Source organism: Osmerus mordax, chromosome 17 (genome assembly GCF_038355195.1).
Source record: "Osmerus mordax isolate fOsmMor3 chromosome 17, fOsmMor3.pri, whole genome shotgun sequence".
NCBI classification, from domain to species: domain Eukaryota; kingdom Metazoa; phylum Chordata; class Actinopteri; order Osmeriformes; family Osmeridae; genus Osmerus; species Osmerus mordax.
This window is the reverse complement of record NC_090066.1, coordinates 3,356,089-3,383,598: the sequence shown is the minus strand read 5'-3', so window position 1 is coordinate 3,383,598 and position 27,510 is coordinate 3,356,089. Positions and strand designations below refer to the sequence as shown.

General features: G+C 49.6%; 1 protein-coding gene across 1 annotated transcript; it reads right to left on the bottom strand.

The window, feature by feature from the left end:
* Positions 1 to 9,446: 9,446 nt before the first annotated feature.
* pdzrn4 (PDZ domain containing ring finger 4) lies at positions 9,447 to 27,017 on the bottom strand. The gene is given in 10 exon segments (XM_067254651.1): positions 9,447 to 10,051; positions 10,148 to 11,162; positions 11,219 to 11,245; positions 11,284 to 11,367; positions 11,537 to 11,638; positions 12,527 to 12,589; positions 15,748 to 15,846; positions 17,642 to 17,744; positions 18,524 to 18,768; positions 26,949 to 27,017. Coding segments are annotated over 10 exon segments (2,412 nt in total).
* Between the last annotated feature and the right edge of the window lie 493 nt (positions 27,018 to 27,510).

The window sequence follows — 27,510 nt, the reverse complement described above, 5'->3', positions numbered from 1 at the left end:
GTCTCGAGTTCAAACCCTCGTGGGTTACTGCTGTTTGTGTAAATCATGTTTATACAAAACAGTATATTATTTAGTGTTTGATGTGATGTGTATTGGCTTTGATAGTCAAACCACCAAACTGTGTCCCACTAACAAGGGGCGTCCCAATGGGAACGTTGTTTCCTCAACAAACTTGAAGACATCAGTGATGGAAGGACACAGAACAAATGACATGAGACCGAAAGGGACTCGTGTCCCAGATATAATGAGAAAAAATGTCATCATCAGCTTCTGATTGGATCTTGTCTCCCTGCTGCTACCGTGCTGTGATTAGTAGTGTTCATGGGAGGGTTTGCCTCCTTCATGTTCAGCTCTGTGTTATGCTGTCTCTGTCTTTGTCTGGGTGTAATCAGGGATGATGGAGAAACAAAGGCACAATAATGGGTAGCCCCGCCTCGCCTCGCCTCTCCTTCCTGGGTCCCCCACTCTCTCTCTCTGTCTACCTCCTCCTCTCCCCCAGGTCGACCGCCCCCTCCTTCTCTTCTCACTTCCCACTCCTTTTCTTCCTTTCTCTTTAACTGTCACCACTCTCCTCCCCCTCGACCTCCACTGCCTCCACCTTTTCCCTCCTCTTCCTCCTCCTCTCCTGTTCCTCCTCCTCTCTTTCTCCTGTTCCTCCTCCTCTCCTTCTCCTGTTCCTCCTCCTCTCTTTCTCCTGTTCCTCCTCCTCCTCCTCTCCTGTTCCTCCTCCTCCTCCTCTCCTTCTGTTCCTCCTCCTCTCCTTCTCCTGTTCCTCCTCCTCTCCTCTCCTCCTCCTCTCCTTCTCCTGTTCCTCCTCCTCTCCTTCTCCTGTTCCTCCTCCTCCTCTCCTTCTCCTCTCCTGTTCCTCCTCCTCCTCCTCCTCCTCTCCTTCTCAAGTTCCTCCTCCTCTCCTCTCCTCTTCCTCCTCCTCTCCTGTTCCTCCTCCTCTCCTCCTCCTCTCCTGTTCCTCCTCCTCTCCTTCACCTGTTCCTCCTCCTCTTCTTCACCTGTTCCTCCTCCTCTCCTTCAACCTGTTCCTCCTCCTCTCCTGTTCCTCCTCCTCTCCTTCTCCTGTTCCTCCTCCTCTCCTCTCCTCTCCTCTTCCTCCTCCTCTCCTGTTCCTATTCCTCCTCCTCTCCTGTTCCTGTTCCTCCTCCTCTCCTGTTCCTGTTCCTCCTCCTCTCCTTCTCCTTCTCTTCCTCCCGTTCCTCTTCTCTGCTCCAAACCTCAGGAAATTGGTACTGTGGCCGTCCGTAGGCCTGGTACCCTTTAACTAATGTATTTGCCCAAGCTAACGATGGACCTGGTAGAGACAGATAAGCAGACTGAGGCTAACCGTGTTAACGTTATTTCATCAGTGAGGTGGGGGGCGGGGTGGGGAAGGGGGAGTAGGGGGTGGAGGAGAGGAGGGAAATCACCTCGTTAGCTGCTTTGATGTATTGTTGACTTGGAACTGTACGATTGGCTGGCAGATTAGCAAAAGGGTTTAATTGAACCCCGAAGAATGGGAATAATAGCCTTTTTAAAATGTCACTGCTTACTCAGCTTTCTCTTTCTGGTTCCCTTTCTGAGGTCCACAGTCATCTACAGTAGGAATGCATTTGAACCTGGAACATTCACAGACCAGGCGGTGAAACGCGGCGGTTGTGCAAGATGAAAACCATAGATTCAGTTTGATAACCGTTGATGAAATATTCACACGTGTGTGCGTTCCCTCTCCTCATCCTGGCTGTGGAACAGGCAGAGGCAGAGGGACGGTCTGCGACAGGAGGGACGGATCAGGATGGAGATTCCCCCTGACAGTTGCTGCCTGTCATCTTCTGTTCCTAACCTGAGGCTCCGTCCCTGTCCTTCTCCACCATCTGCCTGCCTGCTCCTCTAATTGATTTGTCCTTGACGATCAGTGTTCGCAAAAACCGCAGCTGGAACACAAATGCCTTTGCATGTGTGTGAAAAGACCGAGACTGATCTGACAATCTTCAGCAGGTATCTTGTTTATGCAGTTGTTTTCTTTTCACAGGTGAAATGGAATGCCGGACGCTTCTGAGAATAAATCGCAGTAGCTGAGTGGGATCTGAGCTTCAGGCCCTGCAGTATGTATGTATGTGTGTGTGTCGTGTGTGTGTGTGTGTACACCCCATGGCTACTCATTCCTTCCACACACGTCTACAGGGAACACACACACATCATAGAACACCTTCCTAACTAGGTGTTGCTGCTTCAGTCAGTAGGGTTGTCTTGTAACACCTTAGTCTCTTAGTCTAGGCTACAGATGAGAGGGTTTCAGCATAATCACAAACTAGTTCCCTGCAGCCATGAACATGAGAACCTGAACTTAAGTAATCAGCCCAAAGTCTTCCTTCAAGTTTCCTGCAGACAGACCAGAGTATTTAATGATTACTTCAGGGAGTAAGAATGATTATTCAGGGGAAAATGCCTCCAAGACAGAATTGCACAGTTACTGAGAATCGCAGTTAGTGAGTGTAAGCCATTGCCTATCTGGCAGATTCTATTTTCATTTAAAAAAAAACAATCTCAGGCAGATGCACTTGCTGGCAACAAGAGAAACTGTGAAGAAAGTGGGTTGTGATGACATGCTTTACTTTCAAAGTCAAACTCGTCTAAAAGAGTCAGCAATATATGTTGTTTATGATCTCTGCAGATCTTTCCTCGAGGGAATTGTTTGGAATGAAACCCACAGAAGAAAGTTCCTATGTGGAGCATGAACAGGGCCCAGTTCAAGAGGGACCCCCACTCTGTGATCCATCATTGTCAAAAAAAACATACTCTGGAAATATTGAATACATTAAATATTCATAGTTCAATGTGTGTTGAATATGGAGTCCGGTTCAGCGGGACGCCCATTAAAAACCAATCTGTTTGAGAATTCTCATCTAAGTACTTTCAGGATCTAATCTGATGTGATATTCAGCACACAAAGCTACTGCTGCAGCTTGTGCAGCCAGGGCCCATCATCCTGTCTGGCTGTTTCTCCCAGAGCAGGGTGTTGCAGTCAGTGGAGACGTGGCCTAGCCGGGCTAATTGCCCTGGATCTGGATATGAGTGCCGTTCCCTGGAGTTTCTATTGAACGGCAAAAAAAATTATCCCGTATCGAGGTCAGAGAATGTCAAATGCTCGCATGGAAGTTGTAATGTAATTAAGGAGGGCTCTTCGCCATGTTTAATGGAGAAGCAGATCGGATTGACAACACACACACACACACACACACACACACATACATTACAATGTCAGCTTGAGCTTAGCTTGGTGTAGTCAGGCAAGGTAATGCAACAGCTACAACAACAACAAGCTCCCCTGGGTTAGTGAAAGGGGAAGCTGGTGGTTAATAATGTAGCTTTAAATATTTGATGTAAGCCCAGCACTATCAGTTATCTGTACCTTGGTAACCGTGGGGACAGCAAGCAGGAGCGCTGGACCACGGGACCCCTGAGGGAGGACGACAGGAAGCAGGGGAGCCATTAACCATTTGCATTTAGATGATATGTTGTTGACATCGTGGACAGAACCCTGCGCTTTATAATAAGTGTACATATGTGTGTGGGTGTGTGGTTGTGTGCGTTTCCCGGTATCTGAGGTATCCTGTTAATTACCACGTCTATATCTCCTTCCCTTGACTTTCTCCCATACAGTTGTGGGTGATGAAGGACTGTGGGATTCGTAGTCCTATTGGTTAAGGCGAGCCAGACTGCCTGAGGTGAGGCTGGATGGATGTGAAGGATTAGGAAAGGCTCTATCTAGTGAAAAGGAAGGATTACATGATTATGGAGAGGCCTGGAGGTACGTCTATAGACTGAACCACCGAAAAACCTGGGGAATGAGGCAAGAGAAGGACAGATAGAGCAGAAACCAGGTACTGACATGCATGCAGACACACTGAGACTGTAAATCAGTGGTGTAGAACCCAAATCATTACATAGATACATTGTTGTGTTGTTTAATTTTTTTATGTTGTTTATAGTGTTAAAGACAAAGATCAGTTTGATAAAGTGAGGGAAGACAAATGCATGCAGTAACAGATATTGAGTTAGTTTTTATTGACTAGCTGTTGGGCTGGCATTTGGATAGCATTTCCGTGTATAGCGTTTATGAGTTTAATCAATGCTACACATCTCTGCTCTTTGTCATCCTGACAGATAAACGACCTCACCCTCTCTCTCTCTCTCTCTGTTTTTATTGATATTCTTTATTTGTTTGTTTTGGTTGTTTAACCCACTCTCGGGGCTGATGAATCTTTGATCCATGACATCCTCAGAACTGATCTGTCTCCACGTTGCATCACCAAGCTCCCAAAAAGTGTTTGTGTGAATGAGTTGTACTGTGTTTTTCCATGAAAGTATGTCTACATAGAGGATAGAGTGACTGAGGGTATGTTGACCCAACAAACTTCATAATGGGACTGAATGCAATTGGGTGAGGAGGAAGAGAAGGAGAAGGAGGGTAATTTACCAGTCTACTGGCATTTCAACCCCTCTCAGTTCTCTGCAGAGAATTCGCGTGACGCTGTGTTGCGAAAGTTTATCAATGTTGAGATATCACTGACGTTTTAGAATAAATGGAGGGCAAGAGTATTGTAGCTGTCTGTGGGCGTCCTCTGCTGTACGACACTACTTCGTATTTGTTTATAGTCGTCATTTCTGACATGGTTGACGACGAAAACTAACTGTTGGCTCTTACGATTCGTGCGAATAAACACAAATGAACGTGAAGCGGAATAATTTGCTTTGCGTTAGGTTTGAACACAGCATTAGGGTTTGAATGATGAGCAGATGAACCAATCAGCAGTCTCGACCAGCCGACAGGCTAGAATACACAACTTATGAGACCAATCAGCAGAGCAGACCAATGAGTAGGCCAGAACAATCAGTAGGCTCGACCATTCGTCTTGCTACACCAATTAGCAGACCAGTCCAATCAGCACACCGGACCAATCAATAGGTTACACAATCACCTGGCCAGACCAATCAGACCCTGTCAGTCAGTAGACCAGACCAATCACCAAGAGAGGGATCTCCTCTTGTCGTAGAGGAGGAGAACACCACATGGTCTCCTTTATGGAAGATCATCCCACCCTCTACGCCATACTATGTTTTCATGTTGAGCGTTGTTTTCCTTCCATCCTCCTGCCAATGAAATCAATCAGCTTTCATCAGGACTAATGGACCTTGGTACAGACCACTGGGCCAGAGAGGCAGATTGGATGGAACCACCTGGAGAAGAGAGGGTGGAATGAGTTGGGCCATATGCTTAGTAATGCTAAAAGCACTTTTGGCACAAGCCTTTCAGCTACATCCTTCTCAGTCTCTCCACTGAACAGAAAGACAGAATCACATCTACTTTTATTGCTGTGAAAGACTTATGTCCCGTCCCCCCCCCCCCCAAGTAGAGTAGAACCACAGTCACCAGATGTAGCAGAGATATGGCGTGGAAGACATCATTCTTTAAGAAGAGAAACACAGCACTGTGTGTCTGCCCTTCTGTGCCTGTCAGATCAATAGCTAGCTGAGCACAGACACTTCAAAGGGTTCAGCCAACACAAAACAGTCAACCCAGGTGCCACCAGGATTACCAAACCTCCTGCAACATCACCCTGCTGTGTCGTCTGTCCCCGAGCAGGGCATCACATATGATCATTCAGTGGACATGGAATACCTTGGGTCTGTAAGGAGATTAAAAACGACAATATGAAAACGTTTGTGTGTATGGTGTGTCAGCTTGGAGGTAACAGAGGACGGACACACACTCAGCTCTGTTTTACCCTCTTCCAGTCAGCGCTGGATTTACTGTGTCGGTTGTACGCTTTCCAACTGGCAGGTTTGAAGGTTTTACAACTTCCTTTTCATGAAACGACATGAACAGTCCTCTCTGTTCTTCAGACACACAACACTATCTATCTCTGTCATCCTCTCTTCCCTCTCTCTCTTCCCTCCCTCCCACCTCCTCCCTTCCCTTCCTCCCTCACTTCCTTATTTATTGGGAGCATCCCTGCATGGTTTCTTCCGTAAAAGTCTTTTTTGTTCCTCGACCAACCCAGGTATTCTTTTCCAATTATCTAAATTGTTAACTCTGCCATGGCTTGGGAGATGAATATTTCATCCAGCTCATTAAGCAAGAGTGGGTTCTGGTTTAAAACCCAGCTTGAACTCCCTCTGACTCCCTGCTTCATGCTGAAATTGCAGCTCTTTACAGGATTAGACTGCATGGTGAGTGAATGGAGCAGAGCTGGCGCGAGGAAGGGGTGGGGGGTGGCACCACGCCTGGGAAGGGAGCTTCATTGTTGTCGTTCTCCACAGCTCCCCTGTTCCACACTGAGGTGCTTTCAGCTTTTCTGCAGTCAGCCAGTCAGCCAGTCAGCCAGCCAGCCAGTCAGCCAGCCAGTCAGCCAGTCAGCCAGCCAGCCAGCCAGTCAGCCAGCCAGTCAGCCAGTCAGCCAGCCAGTCAGCCAGTCAGCCAGTCAGTCAGTCAGTCAGTCAGTCAGCCAGCGATCTCTCAGCAGTGGCCAGATTAGCAGGGAGGTAGGGCTGAGGGCTGAGTGCTTTGGAGAAGACTCAGAACTCAGGGACAAATCCCACAACGCTGTGAAAGCAGAATGAACAAAAGTGTTTATGAAACAGGAAGGCACACCTGAAATACTATCAGGAGGCAGTGTCCGAGCAGACACGAGGGAGATTAAGAGGGTACACGGTAGACTGTTGTAAATGGGGATTAAAGCCCTGTTTTTGTGTGAGGAACATGGTCCAGACTGAGATAAAGCAGCATGGACTAGACATCCTTCATTCCTACATTTGATCTGGATTAGGAATGAAACAACCATTGCATGTTTACGTGTACATACAATGTCAGAGCCACATCGATTCGATTATTATTTCTTTGCAAAAAGATGATGTGGGCTAAGCTGATGGAGTAGATGAACATCCATCAAATGACCCCTCGGATTCAGAGAAGGAACAAGCCATCGTTGATGGAATCTGACATTTGAATGATGGATGAGTGAGTTCTTTCTGGTCTAATTATTTGTCACGAACAAACGAGAGTGAAAAATGTTCCCGTTGTTGATTAGAACTCCTAATGAACCATTGTCTGCAGTCTAATGATGGCTATGAGCTGGACTTAATGAATGGAAAATCATTGTCCATTAACTCGCCTTAATCAGTCGGATATACTTCATCTACTTCATTTTCAATTCACATCATTATAAACAATTTGTGTTCCTGCACAGCTTTGTATGAAACGCAGAGCCATGTTTAAACAACAAATAAAGACATGCACACCACGCATGCACACACATGCATGCACGTACGCACGCACACATACAGAAACACAGACTGAACATTCACACAGGACAGACACACAAACACACACACGGACGGAACATACACCCAGAACACACACACACACAGATCCACAGAGCCTAGCCAGGCACGGTTCTCTGTGCCTCCTCTGAGCTGTGGGTGGAACACCTGAATGTTCCACTGCTTCAAAGAGGAGTCAGATTAAAGGGCTGGAGGGAACCAGGCAGATACGCAGGCCTGCTCCGCAGAGGGAATGGGAATGAGACAGATCTGTGGGAGCTGGGAGAAAGACTCCACATGCCTAATTCATCTTCACAGCCTGGATATACAACTGCTGATAGTTTGTGGATGAAGCTTTGTTATGCTATTTTTTAATGTTTGGCTTCCTCAGGGTCTGATATCAAACCTTAAGCTCATAGGAGCATGGTGGATATGTGTGACTGGTGTGCTGGTCCATAGCCCTGTGACAGATACATATGCAGATAGTCAATTATCTGTGGGGTGCACACTGGAATGAATCATTCATAATTCCTCTGTTCCCCTGTCCCTGACAGACAGACTAGCTGCGGTGGGGGGGGGGGGGGGGTTGGGATTTCAAACAGGAAGTCAGAATCAGAGAATCCTGTTCTCACCTGAGGTAATGACAAGCGGAATGGCCTTGTGTTTTAGCGGCGCGTTTGATTTACCTCTCATTAATTCCCATACTCATTCACTCGAGGGTGGACAGGGGGTGATTGACAGGGAGACTGGGTCTCAATGGCTTCTTATACTTTGAATTAGTGCTATGACTGACTTTGATGTTGCCTATTGCTAAATGGACCCTCCCCCCAGCCCACTCACACCAGACATTCTACTCCCAAACACTCTCTCACTTGGTCTTGCAAACTCGTGAATGTAGTAAATGAATAGGGGAAGCTGTACTGACTGTCCATGTCTGACTAATCACTCTCCATACAGTATGTTGCAATCAAACTGAAAGTATTCAACATTCCTGTTTCTTGAATATAAATACCAACAGTAATTTATTAACGTTTCTTTTGCATGGTAATGACAATCCGCATACGTGAACCAGCAGTTCAGCAACTTCATACTGTCCTTTCTGTCTCTGAGTGAGGCCCGGTGGGAAGGCTTCTCGCAGTGGAGGAAACTGGACAGAAGCAAGCACCGTTTTGAAGAAAAAAGACATAAATATACATGTAGTACCTTATAGACAGTAACTTGTTGCATTTTGGCAGTTCAGAGATGTCAAGGCAATATCTTCGAACGTATCCCAAATAATTTTTAGTCATACATTTTCAATAAATAAAAAAAAAGCTTTGAAACAGTACAAATACGTAAAACGTTTGAGATCGGACTGCTGTAACTGATATTGTGTGTTTTGAGGTAAGACTGTTGAGGAGTGAAGTGTTTCAGGAAGCAGATAACTGCATCAGGCACACCTTGTAGGGTGTCAGCCGACTGGGTCTAGTGACACATTCTCAGACACATTTTCAGAAGCTTCCAGGAAAACTCACCATGAAAGCCCAACCTAGTTTAATGAGAGAGAGGAGGCCCAAAGTTACAGGGCCAGACTGGATACTAGTTGTTGTGTCTCAACTCTGTCTTATTGGCCGTGCTGGCAGAGAGAAAGGAGAACAGAGAGAGAGGGGGAGTGTCTTCTCATCGTCGACTTGTTGACACAAATTTCTTTGTCGAGATATAAACTGGATGCACGTACTACAATTCTGGCTTCATCATCATCCTGATGTAGCTTACAAAGTTGTGTTATCAAAAGGAAACGTAGACTTGGTCAAGTGATCTTAAGACAAGCAGTTACAAAAACATTTACAGTACATCCACACCCAATGTAAAAAAACGTTACAAAATGTCACTAAGCTTGTAAAGTGTGAAAAATATTGTTTTCCCTTAGAAAAAAACGCCACATTGAGGCGAAAGACATCCTGTACCGCTAAGCTGGCGATGAGAGAGCGACCGAGGGGAGGAGAGAGTCAAACACAGTTCTCTATAATCAGGCTTTACAGACCAACATGAACACAACCCCTTTTTAATAAGGACTGTCTTGAACATGTGATCGACTGTCCAGGAAACACACAATCTGTATACGTTGGTGTCTGTTCGTTCATGAGCAGACATGCCTAGACCGTGGTGACAGACAGGAAGTTGTTGTGGACACGGGCCCCCTCGGGGGCGGGGCTTCGAGCCCCGTGACTCATCAGTTCCTGGATGGTCATCCAGCTGTCCAGGATCTTGCGGTGCCTCCTCTTCATCATCTTCTTGTGGCTCAGCTCCACGATGTTCACCTCCTTCCTGCCCTCGGCCCCGCTGGCCGGGCCCTCCCTCAGGCTGCGCTGCAGCAGCTCCCGCCTCCTCCTCTGCTCCCTCGCTCGAGCCAGCTGCTGCTTCCTCTCCTCCTTGCTCCAGTAGCGTCCCATCTTCATCTCGCTCATGGCGTCGTCGTCCGTGGTCATGCCCCCGCTCCTCTCCTCCCTGATGCGCAGCGCCCGCTCCCTCAGGATGCGGTCCCTCGCCGGCCTGCGGGCCACGTAGCGGGAGCCGTCGGCGCGCACTTTGACCCTCCACTCCAGTCGGGGCTCCCCGGGGCGGGGAGGGCGGTGCAGGGGTGCTGGGCACACCCCCAGGCTGAGCAGACTCACCTGGCTCTGGGAGTAGTCCAGGGACGAGCTCTGCTGGAGCAGCTGCATGTAGGACTGCAGAGGGAGAGACAGAGAGGACAGTGTTACTGTGACGGAGGAGACCAGACTAGGCGCAGTGGAATGTTCTGGAAATCAGAACTGATAACCCGCTCGGAGCTGTTGTTACCTGCCGGGCGGCAAACCCACCTGTAGCTGCTTGTTGTGTGAGGCGGCTCCGGGATGCGGGGCCGTGTGATAGGGCGACGCGTAGGGAGGCGCCCTCTGACCCCCGCGGCTCCGCCCCTTCCTGTCACAGCGCTCGTCGTCCGCGGGCATGGCGGGGTCTGACTCCGAGGGGGAGGGGTTGCTCTGGTCCGGGCTGCTGGAGATGACGGGGGACGGGTCTAGCCTGGGGTGGGACGGGGTGTGGGTGGAGGCACAGGCCAGGGTACTGCGGAGGTTCCTCTGATTGGTCAGACTGATGTGTCTCTGGAGGGAGTGTTCGGGGGACATCTCCACCCCCAGGGGCGTGGAGCGGGCGCTGTCGGCCGTGTGGTAGGCGCTGGAGCTGTCCTTGTCCCTGATCCTGTCACTGTCGCCCTTCTCCAGACCAGGCTGCTCCCGGATGTCAGCCAGCCGACCGTGGCACCGCAGCCCGTCTCTGGGGCTCCTTCCTGGGGAAAGGGAGGGAGAGGACGGGGGGTCCTTCTGGGTCTGACGGAGCTGGTGGGCCTGCATGATGCTCTGGCACTCCAGCTCAATGCTCCTCAGCTCCTCGTTCAGCATCCTTAGCTCCTGCTCCACCCCTGCTCCTCCTCCTCCTCTCGGCTCCGTCACACTACACTCAATGGTGCTGCGTCTGCTGTAGAACAGGCCACACTCCCCGCTGTTCCCGATCTGACACTTGAGCTCCAGGAGCTGCTGGAAACGGTCACACTCCACCCCGACCCCGCACCCGCCTCTGCCCACTCCGCCGTCTCTCCCCTGGGCTGTGGTGAAGGAGTGGCCTCCCTGGGTCTCCCCCCGACCGCCCTGCCCCTGTCCTTTCCGCGTCCGGGCCCTCAGGACCTGGGCAGGCCGCCTGCAGACCTGGGCAAGCTGGAGCTCCTGCTCAGAGCTGTCCTCCAGGCGACCCAGACCACTGTCCTTCTCCTGGAGGAGCGAGGAGCAGGTGGCCGTGTCGGTCGTGTCCTCCTCCACCTCCTCTCGACCCCGGAGCTGGGAGGAGCATGGGAGAAGGAAGAGAAGTTATAACGAAAGAATCAGAAAGATACATACACTTATGAAGTAAACATACTTTACTAAACGTGTTTTGGTTTTATCGTGGTTCGACTCTCACCCCTCTCCTCTGATCCTGAAGGATCTCCATCTTCAGCTCCTCCAGGAAGTCCCTGTGGTCCTGATCCAGCCACACCTCCTCCATCTGCCCACAGGACCCAGAGGACCCGCTCTCAGTGCACGTGTGTGTGCATGTGTGCCTCAGTGTGTGTGTGTAGGCGTGCTGGTCTGTGCTGGTCTGTGTGGCTGTGTCTGTACTGTGTATGAGTGTGTGTGTGAGTGTGTGTGTGTTGGTCAGGTCTGTGAGCTCCTACCTGTGTCTCTGGCCTGGTGAGCAGTAGCATGATGCTCCTGGTGTCTTCTCTGCTCAGCAGAGCCACCGCCTCCTCTCTGTCCTGCACGTCACAGCCGTTGATCTGACACGACACACACCATGATGGGGAACTGTTTACACATCAGTCTGAGTGAAGCAATGACAAACAGCGATTGGATCTACGCTCAATTACACATCCACGTATGCACATACAGACAACAAGATGGACACGCGCTACATAGACACACACCATGATGGGGAACTGTTTACACATCAGTCTGATTGAAGCGATGACAAACAGCGATTGGATCTACGCTCAATTACACATCCACGTATGCACATACAGACAACAAGATGGACACACGCTACATAGACACACACCACAGAGACACTGACCACGGATACAAACACACACACACACACACACACACACACTGCTCTACTGTACATCCGTTACAGCGAGCTGAGGGGCTGGGTGTTCATCAATGGAAGACTGAGGAGCACACACACACACGTACACACACATCCACACACACGTACACACACACACACACATACACACACATGCACACACAACACACAATTAACTGCTGTCTGACAGCTGGCGTTCATCTCTCCTCCAGCAGAGTAATGGGACTGTCAGAGGAAGATAATAGGGACAGCCGTAATGCTGGGATATATCCCCCCCCCTCCTTACACTTCCACACACCACACACACCACACACACACCACACCACACACACCACACACACACCACACCACACACACCACACACACCACACCACACACACCACACACACCACACCACACAGACCACACCACACAGACCACACCACACAGACCACACCACACAACACACACCACACAGACCACGCCACACACACAACCCACAAACTCTGGCAGTGGAGCTGCAGCTTCTACAAAGGCTGGGCTGGAGACTGAGACTGAAAGAAGCTTCTGGTACATCATAGAGGGGCCTCCCACTACCCACCTGTAAGATCCTGTCTCCCTCCCGGATCCGCCCGTCTCTGCCAGCAATGCTGTTGGTTCCCACCTACACACAGGAACACAGACTCCAGTACAGATGGCAGCAGGTAGATAACGCAGGCAACACCGCTCTTATCTGGAGAAACAATAGATTCTCCTCCACGCCACCTCTCCCTAGCTCTCCCTCATCAGGGATCCTGCTCTTCATGGGACTATATTGCTTTCAGAGCGCTGCAAACGTTCAGTCGTCATGAGGCTGTTTAACTGAACGACAACAAGGCGATGCAGAGTGCAAGCTTTGACAGTGTGATTGATTCTGTTCGAACCCTCTTGTCAGTTGGCATCATGATGACTTTCTGCCCACTCTGATGACACTTTGATGTTTTATTGTCAACAAACAGCCAGCTATCTCCCATCCGGCAGGCCTTGAGCCTTCATGAGCGAAGACAAAAATAGAATGATTGTGTTGAAACATTTATTGGTTTTCTCCATTCAGTTTCATTTCCAGTGAGCGTGTAATGAATTATTATTCGTGATGATTGGCAAGCCTTTTCCCCCCCAGGCTATGATATTTCCCCCACAATCACCAAAATATATTCAGGTGTTGTCATCAGACCAAAGAATATCACAACAATTTGGAGGAGTCAGGGAGAGAAGCCGAGAGTCTTATAAGCTGTCACACCAGATTAAGCCACACCCACACACACAGTTCTGACCTGAACACAATCATGTGTTTCTCTCTCTAACATCACTGGTTTCCCAGGGAGGAGTATTACTGCATAGGCTCCAACACAACCCCACTCACCTCTACTGTACAGAACCATGTACTGTACAGAGCCATGTACTGTACAGAACCATGTACTGTATAGAGCCATGTACTGTATAGAACCATGTACTGTACAGAACCATGTACTGTATAGAACCATGTACTGTACAGAACCATGTACTGTACAGAACCATGTACTGTATAGAGCCATGTACTGTACAGAACCATGTACTGTATAGAACCATGTACTGTATAGAACCATGTACTGTACAGAACCATGTACTGTATAGAACCATGTACTGTACAGAACCATGTACTGTACAGAACCATGTACTGTATAGAACCATGTACTGTATAGAGCCATGTACTGTACAGAACCATGTACTGTACAGAACCATGTACTGTATAGAGCCATGTACTGTACAGAACCATGTACTGTACAGAACCATGTACTGTATAGAGCCATGTACTGTACAGAACCATGTACTGTACAGAACCATGTACTGTATAGAGCCATGTACTGTACAGAACCATGTACTGTACAGAACCATGTACTGTATACTTTGGCTACTCGCGATGTTTTTTGGCTATCTTGTTGTTATGATCAGTGACCTATGCACTTTGTAAAGCTCTCTCTTGGAAGTCGCTTTGGATAAAAGCGTCTGCTAAATGAATAAATGTAAATGTAAATGTATAGAACCATGTACTGTACAGAACCATGTACTGTATAGAGCCATGTACTGTATAGAACCATGTACTGTACAGAACCATGTACTGTATAGAACCATGTACTGTACAGAACCATGTACTGTACAGAACCATGTACTGTATAGAACCATGTACTGTACAGAACCATGTACTGTATAGAACCATGTACTGTACAGAACCATGTACTGTACAGAACCATGTACTGTATAGAGCCATGTACTGTATAGAACCATGTACTGTACAGAACCATGTACTGTATAGAACCATGTACTGTACAGAACCATGTACTGTACAGAACCATGTACTGTATAGAACCATGTACTGTACAGAACCATGTACTGTATAGAGCCATGTACTGTATAGAACCATGTACTGTACAGAACCATGTACTGTATAGAGCCATGTACCGTATAGAACCATGTACTGTATAGAACCATGTACTGTATAGACACTGGCATGTGGACCAAACCCCCCCCCCTCCCACCCCCCACCCCCCCAGTAGGTGAGCAAACACTAACTCACGCATGCACGCACATACAAACACACACATCCATAAATACATATTAACGAAGCGGATTAGCATTTCCATGCTTTTTCAGAGGTACAGAAATAGATGTGAGGTATGGCTCCCATCTGGTGAGCTGTGCTGAGGGGGGTTTGGGTACCTGGTGTTGGTACTGCATGTGCTGGGCTGTTCCTGTCTCGGAAGGTCTTCTGGACATGAATCTAGTGTAAGAGCATGTACTACTCTACAGACAGAGCAGAACCAGCAGGTTCCGAGTCATGACTCCTATACTATACCTTGTTGCTGTGCGAGTTACATGGCGAAGAAACCAAATTCTTATTTGATTCTGATATGAGAGCCTGGTAGTGACTGATGTGTCTGAAGTACCGAAATGAAGAGGAGACTTTCTCAGTTAAAGTAGCGAGATGCTTAAAGACTCCTTTTCCTCTTTGTCTCCGTGTTTGACACGCAGGAGCGTCTGGTGGGTAAATGTGTCATTTTACACTCCACAGGACATGAGGAGGGTTTCACTGTGGACTAATTAAAATCCTCAATTAAAAAGACGTCGGAGCTGAAGGAACATAGGGAGGACTGGAAGGATAGGGAATCATATTTCAGCCTTGACTTCCTCTTCCTCCATGCTCTGTTTACTTTCTGCCACGCGTTCGACTTGCAAACAGTCCCTGTTCTTAACCCTCTTCTAATTCAGTTAGACTTACTCCATGCCTATCCAAAAGGGGCTTCACATTATCTTTTAATTACATCCTAGAAGAAAGCTAATGGATCAGTGGGGTTCCATGTTTGATTTGTCAGCCGTGCAGTCTCAGCCCCCAGTGTCTGTGTGGGGGGGGGGTAAGAGGGACTGGGGAGGGAAGTATCCTAGAGTTAGGCATTGGGGTGACAAAGACTCTCAGCAGGGTATCCACAGCAAGGTATCAGTCCTGCTAAACAAAGGAAGACCCAACTGAGTGACAGCACTAATGTGACTGAATTTGGTCACCAGCACCAGCATTACTTCAACCGTCTGTCATCCGACCAAGAAGACAGCCCACCCCACTGAGACAGGACTGCTGAACACTACAGCTCACTGGTTCCAAACCACCTCTGCCTTTTCCAAGAAGAAAAATACTTTGTTGACTCAATGTTGTAAATGAGAGCTTAATGCATTTTTCATTACATTGATCTTTTCCTTATACAATTGGGAGTGTATATGAAATCCACAGATGCACAGAGCTGTGTGTCTAACCTGGCTGACGTAGATGCCTGTGTCCTCCTCATCATCAGTCCTGTAGCACAAGGTCAGACCCAACTTCTCCTGGCTGTTCAGCCTGAGTAGCTCCACCTCCTAGACACACACACACACACACACACACACACGCATCACAAGCACACACACACACAGCAGAGAAAGATATACAATATCAACATCACAATGAACAACAAAAACAGTACTATGGAGCCCCAGTCCCAGCAGGGACTCTCTTGGCCGTGCTGCCGATGGGGTTCCTCTTCCCGTCTCCGGCACGTGATTTAGACCACAACTGCAGCGACGTGTCCCGCGTTGTTTGATCGCACAGTGTGTGAAGTGACAGACAGGGCCTGAGACGGAGATATCATCTCTATTAACCCAGCTCCGCCAAAATCATTTTACTGTCTTGTGATGTTACAGTAAGGTGGTGGTGGGGGAAGGGGAGGGGATAGGGTGCTCAGCAGGGGGCTAAAAAGGATGGAGAGGGGGTTTGACTAGCCCAATTTCAAAAAGGTGTCTTCCGCCAGAAAAGAACAAAGCAGGAAGAGTGACAGGGGGAGTAATTAGTTTGTGTGACCTGTGACTGTTGAGAACACCAAGCTCTCCTCACAGGAGGAGGAAGCTGTTCCACAGGCTCTCATCAGTAAACACTCTTCATTTACACTGAGCAGGCTGTTACAGTAGGACCACACAGGAGTAGATCTGACTGGCTGGTTTGCTGACTGGTTGGCCGGTTGGTTTGCTGGCTGACTGGCTGGCTGGCTGGCTGGTTTGATCCCAGCCTGGTATGTGTGGATGAGTATAGACAGAGATCACACCACTGTAGAGATTAGGATGGTTGACAGTATGTAGACTGTATATAGGTCACACTGTTCTGACCAGAGCTAGGACACTACCTTCTAATCATCCATATGTTTCTGCCCTGCACGTGGGCCCCCATCACCACAGCAGCCGCCGTGCTGCCCTCCTCATCATGGGAAGCGTGTACGGGATCCCAGCGCACTCCTGATGAGCTGGACTCAGAGGTCATGGAGGTCAGAGACTCTCTCCTGGAGGTCAGGCAGGGAGCCGTGGCTGTGATTGCAGCTGAGCCTGGGACTGGGCAACTCTCTGTTGGGTCACTAGAGATTTCCCATCGGGCTGTCTGTATGTGCAGTGTACGACATGCAGAGTGTAGAGTATGCACACGCACGCACACACACTCACTCACTCACTCACACACACACACACACACTCAAAAGGAGTCACAGCTGGTGAAGGAGGAAGCCTAATAACCCAGAATGCCATCCAGTGAGAAGAGCTGCCCATTACAGGGAAAGCCACTGACACATGTGACTCCCGTCACACCACATCAGCTTCCCGTCACACACACACTCACACATACACACACACAATACACCAACATTTACACACACACAAAACAGATCCACCCCTATCTGTCGATCACAAACACACTTGGTAGTTACTCGCCGTCACCCACACAACCCCTTACACACACACACACACACACACACAGATGCATGGGGATCAGCCCTATCAGAAGGAGCAGCTGGGACGTGTGCAGTGGTGTGTAGACCAGGCAGAGATGTATGGTGTGTGTGTGTGTGTGTGTGTGTGTGTGTGTGTGAGCAGGATGATCGGTCAGGAGAGCCTCAGAGATATGCACCACCACAGAGACACAACAGCTCTGTCTCCTGCTTGTCTACTTGTTCTCCAACAGCTGATGAACAAGTCCCATCTTGAGATGTGTATCAGCGTTTGTTTGTCACAGTGGGACACAGACCCAGTCGAACAGGATCAGTTTAGGAACAGAAACATGGAAGAGTTTGTCTGACGGTTTAGAGAAATAGAGAAACAAGGGTTGTGATTGTCATCAGGATTCAAGGCGTACCTCATACTCCATCTCCTCCACTCTGCCACCCTGGGTCGGGGCCTGGGACAGGTACTCCGGACACTCGTAGAACTCTGGCTCCATGGTGTGGAGGGAGTGACAGCTGAGGACAAGGAGGGAGAGAGAGAGAGAGAGAGAGAGAGAGAGGGTGAGAGAGAGAGGGTGAGAGAGAGAGATGAGAGAGAGAGGGTGAGAGAGAGAGGGTGAGAGAGAGAGGTGAGAGAGAGGGTGAGAGAGAGAGGTGAGAGAGAGAGGTGAGAGAGGGTGAGAGAGAGAGGTGAGAGAGAGAGGGTGAGAGAGAGGTGAGAGAGAGAGGTGAGAGAGAGAGGGTGAGAGAGAGAGGGTGAGAGAGAGAGGTGAGAGAGAGAGGGTGAGAGAGAGAGGGTGAGAGAGAGAGGGTGAGAGAGAGAGAGAGAGAGAGAGAGAGAGAGAGAGAGAGAGAGAGAGAGAGAGACAGACAGAAAGAGAGAGTCAGACATTGTGAAGTAAGGGTGAAAAGAAGGAGGAGGGGTGGGGAGAAGAAAAGACAGAGAGATAAGATTTATCATTGATAGTGAATAAATCATCACACACTCCCCTCCTCCCTTATCTCCCCTGTCCTCCTCTCTGGCCTCCTCTCCCTCTCCTCCTCCCAGCCTACAGACTGATGTCTGAGCCCCGTGCAGCTCTATAAATAGCAGAGTTACCGTAGCACCAGTGGGCCCTCACTATCAGGCCATTGGCTGTTAATCTGCCAGTAAATCCTCCATTAAAGAAAATGGATGTAGCAGACTGAAGCTATTATGACACACTGCACTCTAATGATGCTGTATGGACATGCTGGAGGCCACACTAACACACACACTAACACACACACACACACAGACGGACGTGGTGCCTTACCTATCAGACAGCAGGAAGGGGCAGATGTCCGGTACAGGAGGGGTGGGTGAGCGGAGCTTGGCCAACGCCATGATGTGTTCAAAGGTGATGTCCGTCTGCGTGCACACGTCCGCCACGCCCACTTCCTGTCTGTCGCCGTGGAGACGGGGAGTCCGCCGCAGCACCTGCACCACGATGGGCTCCCTCCTCATGGCCTCCACCACCGCGTCCTCCGACCCCGCCTTCGAGAAGTCCCGCCCATTCACCTGGAGGGGGGGGGGGGGGGGGGTTGTAGAGAGGTCATCACATGGGAAACTTGAGTTTCACATCAGGGTTCGCCTTCCTCCTTCTCTAAACACACACACACACACGCACACCTCTTGTCTCCAGTCATCTGTGACTTCTGACAGTCCATCCAATTAAATGAGCTTGTTACAGCCTGGCTGTCAGGTTCTCAGACTCTGTCATCCACAGATTGATTCTGCAGGTTGATTGTTGATGACTGAAAGGGGGGGGTGGTGGTGGGCTGTCACAGCTTGCTGGGGAACCCGTCGTAACAGGAAGCATTTGAAGGTCTAAACAGTTATTATCATAACATCAACTATCATGACAAGCTGTGTATCAGTGTGTTTCTATGTATGTGTGTGTGTGTGTTTCTGTGTGTGTTTAGAGCATTTGTGTCGATGTGAATGCACCTGTGAGCATGTGTGTGTCTGTGTGTGAATGCACCTGTGTGTGTGTGTGTGTGTGTGTGTGTGTGTGTGTCAGTGGGAGTGCATGCACCTGTGTGTACGTACTGTATGTGTGCAGGTGTGTATGTGTGAGTGTGTGTGTCCTCAACAAAGGCCAGCAGGGGGGAGGGGGGGTGTGTTCCTCAGGGCCGGAGGGTCAGAGCCAGGCGCCCGCTCAGAGGAGCTGGTCTGTCAGGGAAGAGCGCCTCATATCGACCACACACCAATAATCACACCTCAGCCTGCTGCAGCCAAATGCCACATCACGCCATCCACATCCACCGCTGCTGCAGCCTGGCCAGGGACGTGTGCTCCCGTGTGAGGGGGAGGAGACAGGCAGGCAGGCAGGCAGGCAGGCAGGCAGGGGAGCCAGGGATGATGGTGTGGGGAGAGGAGTCCTCTTCATATCCCGGACACGCACTCCACTCCTCTGCTGAGAGGGCTTTCAGCAGGTGATGGACTGGGCTGGAGAGGGTGTTCTGGCGGTAAATAAAAACAGGCGGAAACAACAGCCAGCCGGGACGGAGCGAGTGGAGGCTTTTAGACGTGGAGAGAGGTCAGAGGTCGGCTGGGCTGTTTCGTTAGCTCAGGATGTTATCATCAGCCACTTAGCCGCTGTAATGCCACTGGGTCTTTAGCTAGGGACAGGGAAGGAAAGTAATAAAGCATAGCGGTAAGACCTTAGCTACCACACAACGTCTGGGTATGAATTGTGATGTGTGTGTGCTCACGTGCATGTTTTGTCACACTGAGATAAGAGCTTGGTGGAAAGCTCTCAACAAACAGCTTCTGCGGCTAGATAGCAGGTCATTATAAACTAATGGAAACATGCCGCATGCATACACACACACACACCCACACTCACTCATGGACTTAGTCCAGTATGACGTAAACCCTGACAGCGCTGAACAGCACCAGTGGTTGTTTATACAGATCCCCTTTGACTGCATGATGCCAGCAGCTCAATGAGAGAGAACAATTGGTCAGAACACAATGCAGAGGCTGACAGTCTCCTCTGGAGAGCTGGCTCTTCCACACCCAGAGATTCCACGTCGCTCTGCCAAGCAGGACGGAGGGAAAAGGGCACTTCTCTGACACATTGCTTCTCTCAGGTTGTTTTCAATCTCGGAGAGTTGACGATGAGAACAGAAAGCTCAGCTGCCCTAAACCAGACAATCTCCCGACCTCATCTCCTCTGATCCGCCGTCAGGAGACGGAGGAGACCTCTCATCTGTTGAAGTCAACCAGCAAATGTCTCATTTCAATAATCACCCGGTAAGCTCGCGTATCCTCCAAAGCTGCAGGCGAAAGTAAAATGTGACCAACATTTGAGAGAACCTCAGGGAGAGTAGACTGGAGAGTGTCCCAGGCACAGTCAACCCCTGGCTGACCGGTCTGGCCCGGTTAACACATGCTAGCACAGTTCTCCTCCAAATTACCCAGACAACACAAACACCTGCGATGGAAAAACAGCTCCTGCATGCTCTGTTGTTTAGGTTGTGTTGTGTATCACACCAATTAATCACGGTGACAAGTTGCTAATGAGGGGCCATTCAACTGTTAACCAGAAGGAAGGGGGGGGTGGGGGGAGGGGGGGGACGGGGTGGGGGGGGTGTCCTCCAGTTCCCTCAGAGCCCAAATCCTGAACATAGCTATGGAGCGAATGTGTCCTTATTGTGGTGTAGCTGTTCATCTCATGAACTCCCATGTTCTTTGGAGTCAACTGCTCTCTCAACTGGCTTACGACATCCTGCCACTCTAGCAACAACATCACAATTAGCTTTACAACACCACACACTCAGACAGCAACACCCCCCCCCACACACACACACATACACACACACAGCATATCCCAGTTGTGCATCCCAGCAGGTGCTAGATCCAGCTCTTGGATGTTCGACGGTGGTGTAGGTGTCGAGGCAGGTGGGTTGTATTGAAGTGTGCCTGCCCTCCCCGGGCGCGGTGCCAGCCGCAGACCTGACGCCAGACCTGCAGGGGGCGGCGGAGCCCTGGTGCCACCATAGAGACGCCGTGGATTCACAGCGCGAGAAAGCAGCGCGCCATCTGTTTGTCAGTCTTGTTGTTGTTGCTGTTGATGCGGCATCACGATGAGCTCCGGGAGATCGGACTGGAGCTAAACATTCTGCATTAGAAGGCGTCATTAGCCAACCAGCTTAGGCCCGGGGAGGTGAAAACTCGAAGGCGATGTATGTGCACAACGTTGAGAGAGGAATTCTTTAATGAGGCGGTGCGATGTGAATTCCACTTCCTCTGCTGGCCTGCTGGTAATGAGATGCATATTACTGGTGAAGCACCTCTCTCATTAGCATATTTCCTGTCTGCCGTCAGTTCTTGGAGAGAAACATTGCCTCACACTCCATCAGAGGCAGTTGTGCATCGCTGTAGGTCCCTCAAGAGCTCTGTTACTTAGCTCAGCTAAACGTGCAGTACAGACGTGTTGTTTACAATCATTTCACATTCACTCCTAAAACCTGAGCTAGTTTTATTTTTCTTGTCATGAATCCATGCATGCCCAGGCCACATATTATAAGAGCTATTTTCAGCCGTGCACATACGTAAGGGCAGATGGCAGGGGTTCCTAGCAGTAATAGGAAACCGTCCTTGAACACAGATAATGAGTTTTGCAGGCCAGGTGGTTAAGTGGCAACTTTACACCAGGCAGCACCAGGCACTGCTGTAACCTGACCTGCGTCTGGGATACCTGGACCAGCTACAGACCCGAAGCACACACCTGGACCAGCTACAGACCCACAGCACACACCTGGACCAGCTATAGACCCACAGCACACACCTGGACCAGCTACAGACCCACAGCACACACCTGGACCAGCTACAGACCCACAGCACACACCTGGTTCTAGACCAGCCTTCAAGACTTGCAGACACAGCACAATCTATTTAGCCACACAACTATTCATTTAAACACGCACACAGGACAAACACAGGACAAACACAGGACAAACACAGGACAAACACAGGACACACACAAACATAAACAGGATGTCACCTCAGGAGGAGACTCCTCCTGAGGCAGACGGAGGGATGACGACAGACGGACGGACGGACAGACAGACCGGGAGCACTGGAGAGGAACAGACATGTGTCAGTGTCTGGTGTCTGATTAGTGAGGGGAGGGGTGGGGGGAGGAGAGGAGGAAGGAAGGGGAAGAAGAGGATGAGATGAGAGAGGAAGAGAGATGTTTTTGCACATACAGCTTGTACACACAAAACCTAACACCTTTCTTTTTCTTTCTTTGTTAGTTTCTCTCTCTCGCGCGCTCTCTCTCTGTCTCTCTGTCTCTCTCTCTTTCGCTCTCTTGCTCTCTCTTTCTCTCTCTCTCTCTTTCTCCTTCTCTGTCTCTCTCCAGGGTCATAATATTAGTCATATTCCAGAGGCCTCTGTATGGTAATAAAAGATAGTGCTAAAACAGGGCTGATAAAACCACAGTGGTGTGTGTGTGTGTAGGAGTGACATGTTGGGTCTCACCCCATTGCAGTTTCAGGCAACCCTTATCAGGGGAGACCAGGGGGGAAGGTGACCTGTGGAGTGGAACCAGCTATCCCCTCCACACCCCCTCACACCCCCCAGCAAACCCCCTCCATCCCCGGCTCAAACACACACAAAAACCCCACGCACATGCCCAGCACAGACATATGCAAGCACACACACTTCTTTGTGCGAGCGTGTGAATGCAAGGTCAAAGCAGGTCACATGACAGACTAATTAGACACTCTGAGCATTTTTGGTCGCTGACAGAGTTCTGAACAGAGCTCAGATCGCAGGTGGGTGGCAGGAAGGGGGGGGGTGATACTGGGGATCAGGGTGTTGTAAGATTACATTACATCCAGAGCCAGTAAGATTCAGCGCTGGGTTTTTAATGTTGAACTAATTTGTTTGTCCTTCTGTGTGTGTGTGTGAGTGACTGACATTCGCTCTCACTGTTTCTCTCCCTCCCTCTCCCTCTCCCTCTCCCTCTCCCTCTCCCTCTCCCTCTCCCTCTCCCTCTCCCTCTCCCTCTCCCTCTCCCTCTCCCTCTCCCTCTCCCTCTCTCTCTCTCTCTCTCTCTCTCTCTCTCTCTCTCTCTCTCTCTCTCTCTCTCTCTCTCTCTCTCTCTCTCTCTCTCTCTCTCTCTCTCTCTCTCTCTCTCTCCCTCCCTCCCTCCCTCCCTCCCTCCCTCCCTCCCTCCCTCCCTCCCTCTCTCTCTCTCTCTCTCTCTCTCTCTCTCTCTCGCTCTCGCTCTCTCTCTCTCTCTCTCTCTCTCTCTCTCTCTCTGTTCAAAGTCTAAAGCTCTCTGTTACTGTTCAAAGTCTAAAGCCAAGAAATGGACATTCATGGAGACTGCCTGTGATGTAATGCATGGTATTATGTGACATTAGTTGGCACGCACACAGACACACACACAGACACAGCCTGCACTCCATAAGGATCCTGTTCATAAAGGGACAGCGGAGACAGACAGAGCAGAGATGAGAGGGGAGGAGAAATACAGATTTTGATGAGTCCCCTCCCCACAGGTGGAACACCATGACAGGGATCTGACACGTTCCTGATAAGGTCACACGCACGCACACACACACTCACACAAAAACAGAGAGGAACCGGAAAAAAGGAAAGGTCACTTCATCTCCACTCCATCAAAACGAGGGAGTTGGTATCGGGGGAGGAGGGGAAGTGAGAGATGAGAGAGGGAGGTCAAGGAAGAGAGAGTAAAAAGAGGGGGGTGGAGGAGGAGGGTGGAGGAAGAGGGAAGAAAGAGCGAGGAGGAGGGAAGATAACGGGTGCAGGGTCAACGACACATGTACACACCACACACACACACACACTCCGTCGGGGAAGGATGAGGCAATGCTCCAGGTTGTGTGACCATATGGTTGTGAGGGTGTGAGTGTGTCCACAGTTTCCAGCTCTGTATGGTCCTGCAGGGACACCATAGGTGGGGCAGAGGTAGAGGGGCTGTCTGCCCCCCCCATGCTGCTCCACAGACTGGACATGTGGCATAGCATCTGTCCATCACAGACATGACACACACACACACACATATGTACACACACATACGCACCCAAGCGCACACACACAGTTACACACACCTACACACACACAATTACATGTACACCACTTGCCTCCACACACACACACACAAAGTACAATAGAATCAATGTGAACAGTCACCCTGGAGTCATAAATCAGTGGTTCTGAGGAGCAGGTGGGGTCATGGAGACAGGAGGGAGTCAGAATGGAGGGAGAGTGTGAAAGATTCCCCAGACTCTCTCAGGATGGTTAGACTCACACAGGACCACTGACACACTTTCTACTCGCTGTGCCACTTCTCTCCTTCTCTCTCCTCGTTCCCTTTCTACCAGTCATCTCACTCCCTCCCTCCATTCTCTCCCTCTCCTTTCTCCCTTTAACCACCCCTGAACTTCACTTCATATTACTATCCCCTGTATTCCTTCTCTTCCTAAAGGGACACCCCTTGTCTATCTTCATCATACCTGGACGGAACAGTACACACATCACCACTACACCACATGACAGTACAAAGGACAACCCTACATGTGTGGGGCAGACAGTCAGACAGTGAGACAGTCAGACAGTGAGACAGTCAGACAGGCAGACAGTGAGACAGTCAGACAGGCAGACAGTGAGACAGTCAGACAGGCAGACAGTGAGACAGTCAGACAGTGAGATAGTGAGATAGTCAGGCAGTCAGACAGTCAGACAGTGAGACAGTCAGACAGTGAGATAGTGAGATAGTCAGACAGTGAGACAGTCAGACAGTGAGATAGTGAGATAGTCAGACAGTCAGACAGGCAGACAGTGAGATAGTCAGGCAGTCAGACTGACAGACAGGCAGACAGTGAGATAGTGAGATAGTCAGACAGTCAGACAGGCAGACAGTGAGATAGTCAGGCAGTCAGACTGGCAGACAGGCAGACAGTGAGATAGTCAGGCAGTCAGACTGGCAGACAGGCAGACAGTGAGATAGTCAGGCAGTCAGACTGGCAGACAGGCAGACAGTGAGATAGTCAGACAGGCAGACAGGCAGACAGGCAGACAGGCAGACAGTGAGATAGTCAGGCAGTCAGACTGCTCCCTCTGCACTGGGGACTGTGTCTGGGATTAGAGACACTGCTGTAATACCGTAGCTAACACTGGCCACACTGGTGGAGTGATCAAGCCTAAGCCCTGCCATGCTGACAGGCACACACACACACACACACACACAGGCATGCAGACCTACACACACACACACACGACAAAACACACAATCTCTTGGAGGCCTGCCATGGCAGCGGGATGCTCAGTGTGTGAGGAGGAAGGATGAGCAACAGAAATCCTCTCCTTTGTTGTGAGAGGAGCCAGCAGAGTCTCTACCGACACATCAGCTTCAACCACCACAACTTCACAACAACACTGACAGTGTCCTTCATCAATACCTCTTACTGTGTTACTGCCTACAATATTAGACCAGAGAGCCTCTTCAACAAGGCCAAGGGACCACACTGACTCTAATGACTTCTTGCTTATAACACACTGCTTTTTGCACTGCATTACAATAATGGTATGTTGTACATTTGTATTTTTTGTAATATTTGTATTTTTGTATTTTTATATTGTAATTTACGGCAACTTATATTTTATTTTATTGTATATTTAATTATATTCTAATCCCACTTAGTACTGCTAGTTTATGTACCCTTAGTATAGATAGTCCACATATTTAAATTTTAGGTATATGTGTATTGTATGCACCTTCCTGCCAAAGCAAATTCCTTGTCTGTGCAAACTTTCATGGCGAATAAATCCCATTCTGATTCTGATTCTGATTCTGAGAGACGACTGGATATCAGTGCGACTAGTCGTCTCAGGTAGTTTCTCACAACATGAGTAAACTGTTTAGACTGTCTCCATAGTCACCCTTCACATGTCTGGTAGAGACAGACACATACACACCACAGACCTGGGGCTACATGGGTCACACATGCCACCAACCTCAGGTTCGAACCTGCACCTCTCCTCTCTGATGGACAATGACACAGACTCAGTTCTGCTCCACACAACCTGAACACTGTTTGGCTCTTTGTTTTCATTCTGCTTCTTCCTCTCTCTGCTTCTCACACATTCAGTCTCGGCCAGGTTCTAGAGTCTACACACAGAATGTTTAATGTTTCTTCTGTGTTGTCTTATTAGTGAGAGCATAACTGAGCAGGAGAGGAGACGCGTGCCTCTCCACCACCACATCACAGACGTACACACTGTAACACAGCATCATATTTCCTCTATTCCTCTTTGATGTCAGTCAGAGAGAGCAGGATGGAGGGAGAAAAGGAAAGAGGGAGAGAGAGAGAAGGAGAGGTTTGATCCTCCCACAGGCAGAAAGCCGCACATCTCCCAGCGAACAGAAATAACTAGCGGCGCTGCTCAGCTTTGAAGAAAACACCGTCTCTGGGACACAGAGTTTTGAAGAGAGATCCTCTCATCCTCTCTCTCTCGTTTTCTCTCCCCACACATGTTCATCTCTCTGTCTTTATCTCTTTATCTCCCCCGTCTCATTCTCTCTCTCTCTCACGCTCTCTCTTTCTCTCTCTCTGTTCCTGTATGTCTCTCTCTCTCTCGTCATCTGCCTCTCTAACATGCAGGCATGCCTCCACCCAACCATAGGGCACTGTACCCCCTCTCTACGTGGTCCTTACCTGAGCAATCTCATACAGCAGCTTGTAGTGTTCCTCCCGCTTCTGTAAAGTGCACAAATTGCAGCCCATTCTAGTTGTCAGGGCGACGGTGAGCGCTGTGCTGCACGGTGCCGTGTGTGTGTGTTTGTGTGTGTGTGTGTGAGAGAGAGGATCCCCCGCGGCGATCAGGCAGCGGAACACACTCCGTTAAAGCATGTCTCATCCGAGTCTCCTCAGAAAGCGTCTCTCCTGTTACACGCGTCTACCGCGCTGTACACACGCGCACACACACACGAACACACACTCCGGTGTACTCCAGGAAGGTCTCTCGGAGGGTGCTCGCATCTGTTTGTTTGTGACAGCAGGACAAGTAAGAACAACTGTCTCTCTATCTCTATGTCTCTCTTTCTCTCTCTGTCTCGTTCTCTCTCTCTCTGATTCTGTAGTCTGAGCTCTATTTCTGTTGTTTGTCGTTCCCCCTCCTCTCCCTCTCCCTCTCTCTCTCACTATGATCACACATTCATACACACACGCTGGGCTGCTGGGGACACACCCCCTCTGTGTCAGGCTCACTACAAGACCA